This window comes from Trachurus trachurus, assembly GCF_905171665.1.
Source record: "Trachurus trachurus genome assembly, chromosome: 17".
In the NCBI taxonomy this organism is placed as follows: Eukaryota; Metazoa; Chordata; class Actinopteri; order Carangiformes; family Carangidae; genus Trachurus; species Trachurus trachurus.
The window spans coordinates 9,237,439-9,250,482 of NC_139900.1; the positions used below are offsets into that span (position 1 = coordinate 9,237,439).

Sequence of the window (13,044 nt, forward strand, 5' to 3'; positions counted from 1 at the left end):
CTATTGATTGGACCATTTGTTTGCTTGACTGAAGCCTAGAATAGAGGAGAAGAACACAGTGATCGAATGCAGGCATGAAATTGATTAGCTGTTTTACACTGACAAACGATTTAAAAAAAAAGAAACACAGTGGTATAGGCTACGTCTGCAGCTCTTCAGCTACGTTAATATCTCTCAAGTTTTCCTCTTCCACCTGAACAAAGCCTGCAGATAGGTTCGCTTGCTTTGCTGTGCAGATTTGACTTCCTGTCTCGGCCTGTTTCATCGTTTTTCATCCCTCTTAAAAGCAACATGAAGCAGAAGATCACAGTCTTGATGTTGAGCTCGTGTGGTTTTCTAACTGTTAGAATTAGACATGAAGGTGAATAAATGTGGGATTTTCTCTGAAGGAAATCCTAATCCTGGAGCACAGTATATGCTACATACATATTAGAGCCACTTTCACTCTTTTGCATGTATGCCTTGGGGCAGGTGTGTGTGTGATGATGCATGTGTGTGTGTGTTGTGTAAGTGCTCTTGTGTTTAATGTAGTGGATTTATAGCCTACTACAGGCCTGCAGAGATTTTCTTACATAAGTCCTATGGTCTAAGTCTAAGAAATAGAGTTAAATATGTATGTGGGCAGTGAGACATGGTGTCTCTGAAATATTTGCACAGTAAAATGGAGTCTCGGTCCTCTGTAGCCTCGGACGGTGAGCGTCCATTTGGACAAATCAGCGGACGGACGCAAGAGGAGACTGATGGTGACAATCAAGATGACGCACTACGCCTGGATGGATGGATCAGAAATAGCCTCTATTAAGAAGAGACTCTGTTATTATCATTCAGCCAACAGGCTGCTACAGGAGAAAAAAACACACACACATAGGCTACAGGGCTCAGACTGTGGATTAACGTCGGCCAGCTGAGAAAGAACAAAATCTTACCCGCTCAGTGCAGCAACTTGTAGATGTGTCAGACCTGGATTGGACAGATGTTGTATCATAAGAAAAATGAAAATCTGGTCCAAAGACGAACCGGGATTTGCAGCCGTGGTTCGATGACATCCATTTCTGGTGTTTACCAGCAGCGACGCAGCATCAGTCCAGTCCTGTTCGCTTTTTTTTTTCTCTCTCTCTCTCTCTCTCTGCTCCTTCCAGGAAAACAAAGACCACCTCGATCCGACCACTCAGCATTCACAGTGAATAAAAACGCCAACAGTCCATCCGCTCAGTGCTGCTGAAGCATAGAGCCTAGAAAAGATAAAGAGCTCGGTTGTCACAGTTCAAGAATAGATATGATTACGGCGTTTGGAGAACATGTGTCGGCCGGTATAGACGAGCGAAATGGTGGCAACAGGATAATAAACCCGGCAGCGCGGAGAGCTCCATCATCTGTGCATCTGATGGAGGCAGCAGTCAGGTGTGGAGCCACTGAGCGGCGGCGGAGGATGCTGTCATCAGCCCAGCCCCCAGCCTATCCACCCCGGCCTGCCTCACACTCCAGTCATTTCACCACCACCTCACAGAGGGGGCCGTTCACTGACGGTCTGCAGACAGACCCTCAAGCATCTGCACACGAAAATCATGAATTTCATTAAATAATGAAATAGGCTAATAATAAAATCTGATTATTATGTGAAAGGTCATATGGGGAAAATCTGTTTTTTTCTGTAGGCTAGTAGGCTATTGATTAGCTATTATCAGATATGATTATGATAATAATCTTATTAGGCTAATTAAAGAAAAAACAGGACAAATTTTTCCCCCATTATTTTTCTAAAATGAAAAACCCTGTTTTCAGTCATGGTGGATCATCAGTGGTATGAAGTTGTTTCCCCTTTATTTAAATTCTAACAGTAGGCTACATTGAATTCCAGCAACAATAAAGTTAATACAATTTTCAGACAAAGCAAACAACTGTAGAGAGAAACAGACAAAAAGAAAAAGAAAAAAGAAAATAGGCTAATATTATAGAAAAATAAGTAGGCTAGCCTATACATAAGACTCTTTATTGATACCACATGTGGGAAATTCTCTTGTAACAGCAGCAAAGAGTACAGGATGTGTAAAGAAATAAGGAATAAAATAACGGATTTACTATGTACAGGAATATAAATATATATAGAAAAACAAATATGTGCCTATATGTGGGAAAAAGTAGAAAACTATATAGGCTACATGTTGTTTGGTCAAAGATATTGCACAGTGTGGGTGGTCATGAAGAACAAGTAGCCTAAAAGTATGGCTTATGAGTGAACAAGGTAAAAATACACGAGAATAAATAATGCAGAAAAGAAAAAAACATAAACACATAGGTCAAGTACAAAAGAAGAAGAAGGAAAAAACGCAAGACTGTTTTTCAAATGAAGACATTAAACATAGGAATACAGCCTGGTGTTTACAGTTTTAACAGCTTTTTTGTTTAGCACATCAATGGTAGGCCTATTAGTGATTTGTTTATAATAGGCTTTCAAGCGTCATGTTATCCAGTAGCTGCTCTTCGCCCTCCGGCCTCTAGGAGGTGGTAAACGTGTCTCCGCCGGCGCCGCTGCTCGATCCTCCTCTTCCAAGATGTCGGTGTACGGGCCAGTGGTGAAAATTCACCCCGTCGTTCTCGCTTCTATCTGCGACTCCTACGAGCGGAGAAATGAAGGAGCCAGCCGTGTGATCGGGACCCTGCTGGGTAAGCGGGGAAAAAGAGAAGTCGATACGTTTGTTTGTCCCCCGTTTGAGTGACCGTCGCCTGTCGGTGATGGAGGTAGCGGCTAGCGAGCTAACTTCTTGTAGCTCGCCTGCTAACGCACGCTGGCTGTAGCTGTTAGCTGTTAGCACTATGGTTAGCACAGCCTGCAGCATCACCGGTAACAGCTGGATGTCTGCTCAAACGACCCTTTAAGTGAAAACATTGGCTGTATGGATCGAGTTTGAGAAATTATCAAGTATTTTATGGTAATTTCTGTATTGTTGAGACGCCTGGCAACCGTTGTTATTAGCTTTAACGTTACATAGTACCAGTGTTTCGTCACGGTTTTATGTGTATGCGTTAGCATGGGTAACGTTAGCTAACAGTGCTAAGGCGGCTAAATAATAATAATAATGCTCTTTTGTTACATTTGTCCTCCTCAGGTACCATTGACAAGCACTCTATTGAAGTGACCAACTGCTTCTCTGTCCCCCACAATGAGTCTGAAGATGAGGTGCGTTTTTTTGCTCCCATTTTCTCACAGTGTGATGTCACGATGACGCATTTTAGTCAATGAATGAGTGACTGAATGGACCGTTATTATTGTTCTGTTGTACAAAGCTACAAAAAACAGTCTGTCAGTACCACTGGATATGGATATAGATGGAAAGAAAAGCTAGCGTTCCCCCACTCACAAGGCAAATACAGTTGTAAGCAAATGTTTCAGGTACTATAAATAAAGTGAGTGTGCTTTTGAAAGGGTTTTAGTCATCACTCAGTTTATATAAAGTGCAGGAAACCAACATACTCTCCATACTACATGTGCACCCTTTTGTGGTACTCCACAGGCAGATTCTCTGAACATTTTAAGGTTTATGCCACAGTTTTTTCAGTGATTTCTGTCTCTATATAATCTCAGATCTTCTGGGTTATGCAGGACCCCTTGTTTATTTTGTGGATGATATGTCCTCATGGCTGTATGAGGGTGTTGTCATGTTGTGTAATGAATTTTAGATGGATAATCCCCAGATGGTGTTACACCCTCAAAATACCTGTTTCATTGCTGCAGGTGTCTTTCACAACTGAGACATATTCTTGTGGCACTTTTTTTTGTAAGCGAACGGTAGCTACTGGGTCTAGGTAAAGACGGGAATATTGGTTAAATGTTATGCAGATAACAACTAGTTTAGAGAATTAACTTATTGCAGACATGTTTAGACTTGCATGGCTGCCTCATATTGCGAATTTAAAATGTTTTGTAAAAGGCCATTTGAGACATTAATGTTCTTTGACAACAAGGTGGCCGTGGACATGGAGTTCGCCAAGAACATGTACGAGCTCCACAAGAGGGTTTCACCCACTGAGGTCATCATCGGCTGGTGCGTCAGATCATCAGATTTGTAATTTCAAAGATGAAATTAGAAAAAAATAAACACTTTTCTCACAACCGTCGTCTTTCCCCACAGGTACGCCACCGGCTTTGACATCACAGAACACTCAGTGCTCATTCATGAGTACTACAGCCGTGAGGCCACCAACCCCATTCACCTGACCGTGGACTCGGCACTGCAGAGCGGCAAGATGAACATCCGCGCCTACGTCAGGTTAGCTCATCGTCCTGTCTGTGTTTAGTGTATTTTATTTAAATTATCAAGGGACAGTGTGAAGTAACATTAATAATTTACAAGAAATGAGGAGACGGTTGCACCAGATTTAGCTATAGCTGCTAATTTCCAACATATAATTCACACACAAGGAGAAACCTGAGACATAAAATGACACAGATGAACAGTGGACAGCACAGGGATAATACTGACATAGAATTTACACTTTTAAAATGACCAAATTGTTACAGTGCAGGGAGGAGCGACACACAAAACACTACAAGGCAGTCCAAGTAGCAGCTGTGCATAGATGAAATGCTGGTTTACTTGTTGGTGGTCGACAAAGTGCTCGTAGCAGAGAAAAAAAAAAGAGAGGGGAAAAAAGTTTACAGAGTTGATTATAGCTGAGAGGACAACAATAACGAACCTAAATACCAACAATGGTCATTTGGAATTGCATAATCAACTACACCCTGAAAGTGTGTGTGCTTTGAACGTGTTTGTGTGTGTCTCCTACACAGCGCCCAGATGGGTGTGCCAGGAAAGACGGTGGGCGTGATGTTCACCCCTCTGACTGTCAAGTATATCTACTACGACACTGAGAGGATAGGCGGTAAGACTGAATTTGTTGTGTAACTCAAAGTTATTATGACCGACGCGACTACCCTGTGTTTTTCTCGTCCCTTTACTCCGTCTAACCCTGTAAATGTCCGTCTGTGTCATGTGTAGTGGACCTTCTGCAGAGGACACGTGTAACTCCCAGTCGCACCAAGGGGCTGACCTCTGATCTGTCCCAGGTGGCTGGGTCTGCTGCCAGGGTGCAGGACATGCTGACTACTGTGCTGGCATACATCGATGATGTGCTGGTGAGCCTTAAAGCTTTAGTAAATGATGTATACTGTATAATGTTCCCCCATATATGATAAAAACATTACCCATTGCTGTTTGTCTTCCTGGTCGTACTCCTGCTGTTTAATCTTTTATTAATCAGTTGTGTCATTGGAGATCGGCTGTTCAGTACTTAGGTTTGACACTAATTCGATTCCGTCTCAGTCTGGCAAGGTGACAGCAGATAACAGCGTGGGCCGCTTCCTGATGGACTTGGTCAACAAGGTGCCAACCATCTCAGCTGAGGACTTTGAGAACATGCTCAACTCCAACATCAACGTAAGTTCTTCTCATCAGCTACAAAACCACCTCCACCACCACCACAACAACTGCTGCTGGTGCCGGTGGTTGTTTTCCCTCTTTAGATTTAGTGCACCTCCTTGTGGCCTCCATTCTATAATTGACTTACTACACTTAATTACTTTGCTTCATGTTGTTGGTGATTCTCTGGCTCCAAACAGAGTAGTTACATCTGTAGTTACAACACTTTTGTAATCTTTGACTGTAATTGCCTCGTAAAACTGTCATGATATTTTGCTACTCTATCTTTTAAAGGGATAGTTAAACATTTTGGCAAATTGGCCCATTGACATAATCCCTATAGTTTTAGGAGTAGGTGTGTTACTTTTAATTGTCGGTGCAAGCTATTTTTAGAACGGCGGAGCAGAGCCGTGAGCTGCTCAGAGCTACGCTACGGTGGCTCATGGGATTTCTTGTTTCCCTCATCAATCACACGTTGCTGATGCTCTGTTTTGTTCCTGCAGGACCTGTTGATGGTGACCTACCTGTCTAACCTGACCCAAGCACAGATCGCTCTGAACGAGAAGCTGGTGCTGCTCTGAGGGGAGTTCTTTAGAGTGATTCGTATTTAATTTTTGTACACTTTTTTTTTTTTTTTTTGACTGAGATGAATAAAATGTTAAACAGTCATTCAGTGGTCATTCCCCTTCTGGGCCTTTTTTCTTAGTAACATTGCCATCACCAAATAACACTGTTTTGATTTTCTACAAATGACTAATGGACATTACAGGAAGGCTTATACCGTTTCTAAATATTATGTTGAACAACACATTTGTCACTGTTCATGACATAATATTTTGAAAAATGAAAATGTTTTGGTCTGCAGTGGGTGATCATTTTAATCATAAATAAATTAACCAATAGCTTTCTCTACTTATCAATTGTTAGGTCTGAAAAATGTCAATGTCCGACTAAAAAACAAATATATTCATTTTACCATTAATGTTGGAGCTGCACCCTGTGAAGAAACTGGAACATTACATGTTTAAAGTTAACTTTTTAACCCAGAAATGTCAAAATACCTTTTTGAATGTTCAAGACTGAATTAAGCTGTTGTAACAACTGTGTAGAAAAACAAACGTCCACAGGTTTTAATGTAAGACACGTTGATTTTTTTTAATTAAATCTCTACATAAATATACATTCAGATCAGAAGCAGAAGTTAATCATTCAAGTTGCAACACCCTCTGTGACAGGCCATGCCCGGCCTGAGATGCATGTGAAGCTTTAGTGCAAAAAAGTGGGCATGAGAAAGTCACACAACAGATCACAGCCGGCCTAGGTAGCTCATGTCAAAAACTACAGTATCACGGAAAAGAAGCTGTTGTATGGTTTCTTGTTATTGCTGAGAGTGGAGGCAGGGTCACACCGGGGTCATCATCATCATCTCAGGGTTTATGCTCCTGATCATTGCCCTCCTCCTCCTTCTTCTCACCCCTTTTGCTCTGGGGGTTCACCATCTTCTCCAGGGCGGCGTAGCTCTGCACGGCGCGGTCGTACACCGAGTCCCCGGTCGACTTGGCGATGGCAGCAGCCTTCTCCGGGTAGTACAGCGAGGCGCTCACGGTCATCAGGGCCGTCGGGTAGAGGAGCTTCTTAACCCGGGAGCCCCTGGCGGCGAGCAGCAGCCCCACGACGCCGGAGAAGCCGATGACTCCCGCCCGGGGGTAGAAGTCCTTCGGCGGGTTCTTCAAGTAGTCGTAGGTGTCGGTCCCGCACTGGACCAGACTTTGAACTTTGGGTTTTATGCTGCTGTAAGCGCCCTGGCACCAAGACGCGTAGGGCTCCACCAGAGTCCTCACGGTGGCGACACTCTGCTCCAGCTGACCGGCTTCGGGCTCCGCCGGCGCCGCATACCGAGACAACAGAGTCTGCTGAGGAGGGGGAGCAGCGGTGTACAGAGACAGCTCGTCCAGGTTTAAACGGGTGGAGGTCTTGGTCGCTCTATCTTCGTCACCGGCGGCAGCAGCAGCGACGACGGTGGTGACCGACAAAAGACCGAAAGCTCCCGGCATTGCACTACCTGTCACCTTCAACATGATCTCTGCGGGCCATGCATACTACTAGTACGGCGGCCGAGGAGAGACATGAATGGCACAGGATATCGCTTCGCCTTTCAGTACTTTGGCCAGTTTCCGCCAGATCCAAAATAACTCCTCCATTCATTCTGTTGCACCCAGTCATTAGCGTAAACTGTCACGTAATTTACTACACACTATATTGTCGTACACATTTAGTATTTTTTAATACATTTGTTCATATTCAATTGTTATTGTTATTGACTGTTTTATTTCGCTCTATTTAATGGAAATACATAATGATTTTTATTTATTGCAAATGCGTTTGTTTTTTGCTGTAAAAATTATTATTCTTGCCGGGGTTTTTTTGTTTTTTTATTGAACAAATTTTACAAAACCAACAAGGTATACGTTCCTGTGTAACAGCACATCAAAAAGTACAAAGGGACAGTACAATAATACAGTAATTTATAAAAATGTAACTTGAAAATAATAAAATAATAATACTAGTAGTAAGAAGAATGAATAAATAAAATAAAATAAGTCAGCGATATAAGTCAGCGATAGGTACAACAAGGATGATACATAAAATAAAATAATATTATTATTCTTGCCGTTTCCCCCCCTTTTTTTCGCATGTGACGTCACTGGTTCCCATGGCAGCCTGAGGCCTGGTCGTCGCCGTGGAAACGGAAAGCGTCAACAGCAACGTTCCAAATGTTCAGTTAGCAGTTAGCTACCTAACGTTACTCTTTACACAGTTTCGAGGAGGTAACGCAGTTTCTATTTCATCCCGGGATAAAACTGCGTCTTTTAGGGCTTTTCTGAATGGAGGGTTTTGGAGTATCGTCCGTTCAGAACCTACAGGCTCTGTCTGCCCTGTTGTCAACACAGCAAGATGATGATGATGGTGATGAAGAAGAGAGCCAAGTAAGATAGGCTACTCTGTCAGAGAATTTCTAATATTAGACTGGCTCTGATACTGTGCACTGGGGAGTCATATTAGTTCACGGGTGTAAGAAGGATCCTCCTTGTTTCTTTAATTTCAGCACAAGAGGCTACATTTACTAATCACATGAGGATTATTATTACTGATGGTGTTTATGGCTATGCATCCTAAGTTAACCATACATGTAAAATAATGTGTGAAAACTAACTACCGTATTAACAATAGTTTTCTGGTAAATGCAGAGGAAGATGAAAAGTTGCATTTAGTTCTGAAATGGAGAAGTTAAAAAGCTTAAAGGGACAACGAGGAGTTTTGGAAAAGCGAAGCGTTTTCACACTACATTTATGAGCCTCCGCGCGCACCGTACATTTCTTTGACCGGACGCAAGACGGACTCATGTTTTCATTCATCAATAATTAAAGTCAGAGGTTCAAAGAGGTTCACATACCACCGTAGTTCCGACCATAAACGGCGATGCGGCTGCGTTATTCTCATGATTCGCAACGAAGGAAACGCTGGTCGGCTCGACCAGCACTTCCGCCACCACTAATAATAACAAAATAACGATAGAGACAAAACGATATATTTATCGAAAATGGGCCCATTAACAAGTGTGGGTAGCGGAGATTCATCCACATTAACGTGAGACTTTTTTATAACCGAATAGAAACTCCTCGTTGTCAAGTACCTCAAAACTACACTTGAAGTCTACTTGAGTAAATGTGCTTTAGTTTAATTTCACCACTTAACTATTTTGTGCATCTCCCAAACAAGTAGACCAATGCTTTTCTGGAGATAAATTTGTTTAGATGTGTTCTTTGTGTTCTAATGACTGCTTTATAATGACTGGATATCATTAGCGTTTATTTGAATAAAAGCATAAACTCTATTAGTTTATAATAACATGAGTTCTTCTCAACAGAAGGTGTCCGCCTACGCACGGCTGGGTCCTGGACACATTGGTCACCCACCTAAAAAAGATAAAGAAGGTAACACTCTGAATTTCTTTTAAAGAAAATACTCCTTAGCAGTGGCGTGCACAGACTTTTTGAAGGGCAGGGGCGAAAAGGAAAAAAAAGGGCACCTAATAGCGCGTCCTCGCCACTGAAGAGGGCACTTTAGCATAAGTTTTGGCTTCCCTGAGGGCACTTTAACATGTGTTTTAGCTCCCAAGAGGCCACTTTAGCACATGTTTTGGCTCCTAGATGTGGCTCCTAGAGGGCACTTTCAGGGCTGCCAAGTTTCAGAAAATGACAAGAGTGAGACTGTAGTGACATGGTGCGTTTGGCCGGCGACCATAGGTCAGCGGCAAAAATTTTTTGGCCTTTTTTAACATCGATTTGGCCTGTTTTAATATCGATACCTTAAGACTAAAAAACGTTGATGTGGCCTGTTTTAACTCATTGAGTGCCAACCACGTAATTTCTCGTTTTTCGTTCCCATGCGTTGAGTGCCAACAACGTAATTTTACGTTTTTTGCTTTTTTTTTTAAATTATGAAAATAGACACTTTAATACACATTATATGTAAATTTGGGGACTCTACGACGAGGAGAACTGAAATAGATGACGATCAAAGTCACATGACAGCTCATGATCTGGAAGTTTTTATCATAACTCGGCTTCTGCAAACGAGTTCTGCATGCAGATGCAGCGCAGCTGCTCTGCTCTCACCCGCGCTGCTGCTCCAGCTGCTCCAGCTGCTCGGAGCAGAAACAGGAAGCTCTCAGCCGACAGTCCGCCCGGTCTTCAGCTGGAGCAACACCGTGTCCTCCCCAAAGTCCTCCCGCGGTAAAATCTGATGGTCTCTGGGCCAAAGCAGACCGGCATCACCGACCCGTACCACAGAAGGACCGCGACCACCGGCGAGACCGGTCTTCCCGAGCCGCGGTGGCCGACTGACCCTCACGCTCCGCGGCGAGAAGCTGTGACACGGCACGGTGCGTCTGTGTTATTGTTGTTTAGTGGCGCCCCCCCCGCCCCCGCTGGTGGTTTTGTGAATAGAACAACCATTGTTGTATATATTTATCTTATACGAGCCCTTTGATCCAGAAATGCGAGTGTGAGAAGAGCGACAGGCACAAACAGCGCACCTTTCATAAAAGACGCTCTATCTCCTTTTCTAGAAAAAAAGGAGGGATTTTGGTGAAACCCAGCCATGTTTAGCTTGAGTTTTCTCAGGAACGGAGGCACGTAGAAACAAACGGTTTGTGGCCACTTGAAGCATTAAGTTAAACCTTTCAATTGAGCCACAGTATGTGTTGGTGGCAATAATATAGAATACACTGTGGCTCTACATAAAAAGTCAAAAATGGTCTAAATTGCCGGTACACTTGACTAAAACTTTGGAAAGGAGCGCGGCACTCAATGAGTTAACACGTGTTTTGGCTCCCAAGAGGGCACTTTAGCACACGTTTTGGCTTCCAAGGGCACTTTAACATGTGTTTTGGCTTCCAAGAGGGCACTTTAGCACACGTTTTGGCTCCTAGAGGGCACTTAAGCACGCGTTTTGGCTCCCAAGAGGGCACTTAAGCACGCGTTTCAGCTCCTAGAGGGCACTTTAGCACACGTTGTGGCTCCTAGAGGGCACTTTAGCACACGTTTTGGCTCCCATGAGGGCACTTGAGCACACGTTTTAGCTCCTAGAGGGCACTTTAGCACACGTTTTGGCTTCCAAGGGCACTTTAACATGTGTTTTGGCTTCCAAGAGGGCACTTTAACATGTGTTTTGGCTTCTAGAGGGCACTTTAGCACACGTTTTGGCTACCATGAGGGCACTTTAGCACACGTTTTGGCTCCTAGAGGGCACTTAAGCACGCGTTTTGGCTCCCAAGAGGGCACTTAAGCACGCATTTCAGCTCCTAGAGGGCACTTTAGCACACGTTGTGGCTCCTAGAGGGCTCATTAGCACACGTTTTGGCTCCTAGAGGGCACTTTAGCACGTGTTTTGGCTTCCAAGAGGGCACTTTAACGTGCGTTTTGGCTCCCAGGGGGCACTTTAGCACGCGTTTTTCAACAATTGGGCCACGAGGGGGGGCGACCGCCCCCCCTGCCCCCCCCCTGTGCACGCCACTGCTCCTTAGTCATAATAAGAAACACACAGACACGGTGCAAACTGAACGCGTGTGTGTGTTTGTGTCTACTTGTGTTTATTTAGTGTCAACGGCCTATTTGAAGAAGAACAGCAAAGATATCTGGAGCGAGGAAGAGGTGGCTGAGGGCTCCCAGTACGATGATCTGTCTGACCCACGACCACAGCCTGAGTAAGACAAACACAACACACGCCATCATTCAACTGCACCTTGCACTGAAACTACTGTATAGAAGCACTGATCCTCGCCTTTTGAACACATTTCAACCTTAAATGAGAAAGTCACACTGTTCCGTAAGGTTTTATCACAACTTTTATAAAACTTTGTTCCACCAAGGCTGTGCATGTACCTAATCGTTATAAATACTTGGCCATTATTGTTATTGTGCTATAAACTTATAACAGATTTGTTTTTGTGTATGCCTCCATAATTACGTCTGATTTTTGGTTTTCAGGTATGAAATCATCCTGAAGCAGAGTGTGGGCACAGAGGACCTGTTCTTGGGTTTGAGTGGAAAGGATCCGTCCTCCATGTGCTGTGAAGCCATGCTGGTACTTAAACTAAATGCCCACAGCATGCAGCAAGTGTGATGATGAAAAATAAAAAAGGACACACATTAAGATGAATCCCAAAACTTAGACTTTACAGCCTCAACTGTGGCGAATAAAAGTTCTGACAGATTTTGTAAATAGAATAAAATGTTAAGGGACACAAAACTCAACTGAAGCAGCATGAATGAAGGAAAGGAAAAGAGAGTTAAATGAAGCATGATGTTACCAATCTCACTTTCTCACCATGCACTGATAGAATATGAGGAGGAATTCTTTATTTAATCATCCTCAACAAGATCCTTCTGTTTTTATCAGCGTTGGACCTGAATTGAAAATAGAAGATGAAGTTGCATGGATAGCAAAATGCCATATTCTCTTATCATTAATGTGATGTAAAATGTTTTATGTACTGTGAGTAAAATATTAAAGATGCTGACTTATTCTTACTCCTAGGTAAAAATCAAGCTGCCAGATACTAAAGCAACAGACGTGATCCTGGATGTAAAGGAGAAATTCCTTGATCTGCGAACGCCAAAATAGTAAGAGGAGCTTTGAAAAATTGTCTCTTTAATTTTTAATCCCCTTAAGACGGAGCAGCATTGGTTCAGACCAAAAGCGCCCGTTCAAGACGTTTCCTTTTAATCAGAGGTTAACATCATGATCTGAGCTTTGATTGCTGTTTGACACAACTCTTAACATCTTCCTCTCTCACTTACTACAGACACCCTCTTCCCTTGAACTCTCCGTCTATTTAACGTGTCTCTTCCTCTCTGCAGCAAACTGGGTCTTCACCTCCCACATCCCATACACAGCCACGAGGGCAAGGCTCAGTTCTTCAGCGAGAGAGAGGAACTGGAGGTGACTCTACTACTGAAACGCTCCATGGATTTTATCAACGCGTGATAAGAAAGAATGAAACAGCCCTCGAGTATTCAGAGGCGACAGACTGAGAGATGTGACACAAATAGTAGAGATTATG

The 13,044-nt window shown here is 43.3% G+C and overlaps 3 protein-coding genes across 3 annotated transcripts; 2 read left to right on the forward strand and 1 right to left on the reverse strand.

The window, feature by feature from the left end:
* The first annotated feature begins 2,516 nt into the window (after positions 1–2,516).
* On the forward strand, positions 2,517–6,086 carry eif3f (eukaryotic translation initiation factor 3, subunit F). Its single transcript, XM_083990605.1, has 8 exons — positions 2,517–2,664; positions 3,108–3,178; positions 3,964–4,043; positions 4,131–4,268; positions 4,790–4,881; positions 4,998–5,134; positions 5,322–5,435; positions 5,921–6,086. Exons 1-8 carry the CDS (start codon positions 2,553–2,555, stop codon positions 5,996–5,998), a joined length of 822 nt encoding a protein of 273 aa, XP_083846731.1. The 5' UTR covers positions 2,517–2,552; the 3' UTR covers positions 5,999–6,086.
* A 465-nt stretch (positions 6,087–6,551) lies between these two features.
* On the reverse strand, positions 6,552–7,534 carry LOC310999975 (MICOS complex subunit MIC26-like). The gene has a single exon (XM_083990606.1). It carries the CDS (start codon positions 7,493–7,495, stop codon positions 6,845–6,847), a length of 651 nt encoding a protein of 216 aa, XP_083846732.1. The 5' UTR covers positions 7,496–7,534; the 3' UTR covers positions 6,552–6,844.
* Positions 7,535–8,302: 768 nt separating this feature from the next.
* dnaaf6 (dynein axonemal assembly factor 6) lies at positions 8,303–12,968 on the forward strand (the record flags this gene model as incomplete). The annotated part of the gene is made up of 6 exons (XM_083990759.1): positions 8,303–8,404; positions 9,346–9,412; positions 11,580–11,685; positions 11,969–12,065; positions 12,519–12,604; positions 12,842–12,968. The coding sequence occupies 6 exons, from the start codon at positions 8,303–8,305 to the stop codon at positions 12,966–12,968; spliced, it is 585 nt and encodes a 194-aa protein (XP_083846885.1).
* Positions 12,969–13,044: the final 76 nt, after the last annotated feature.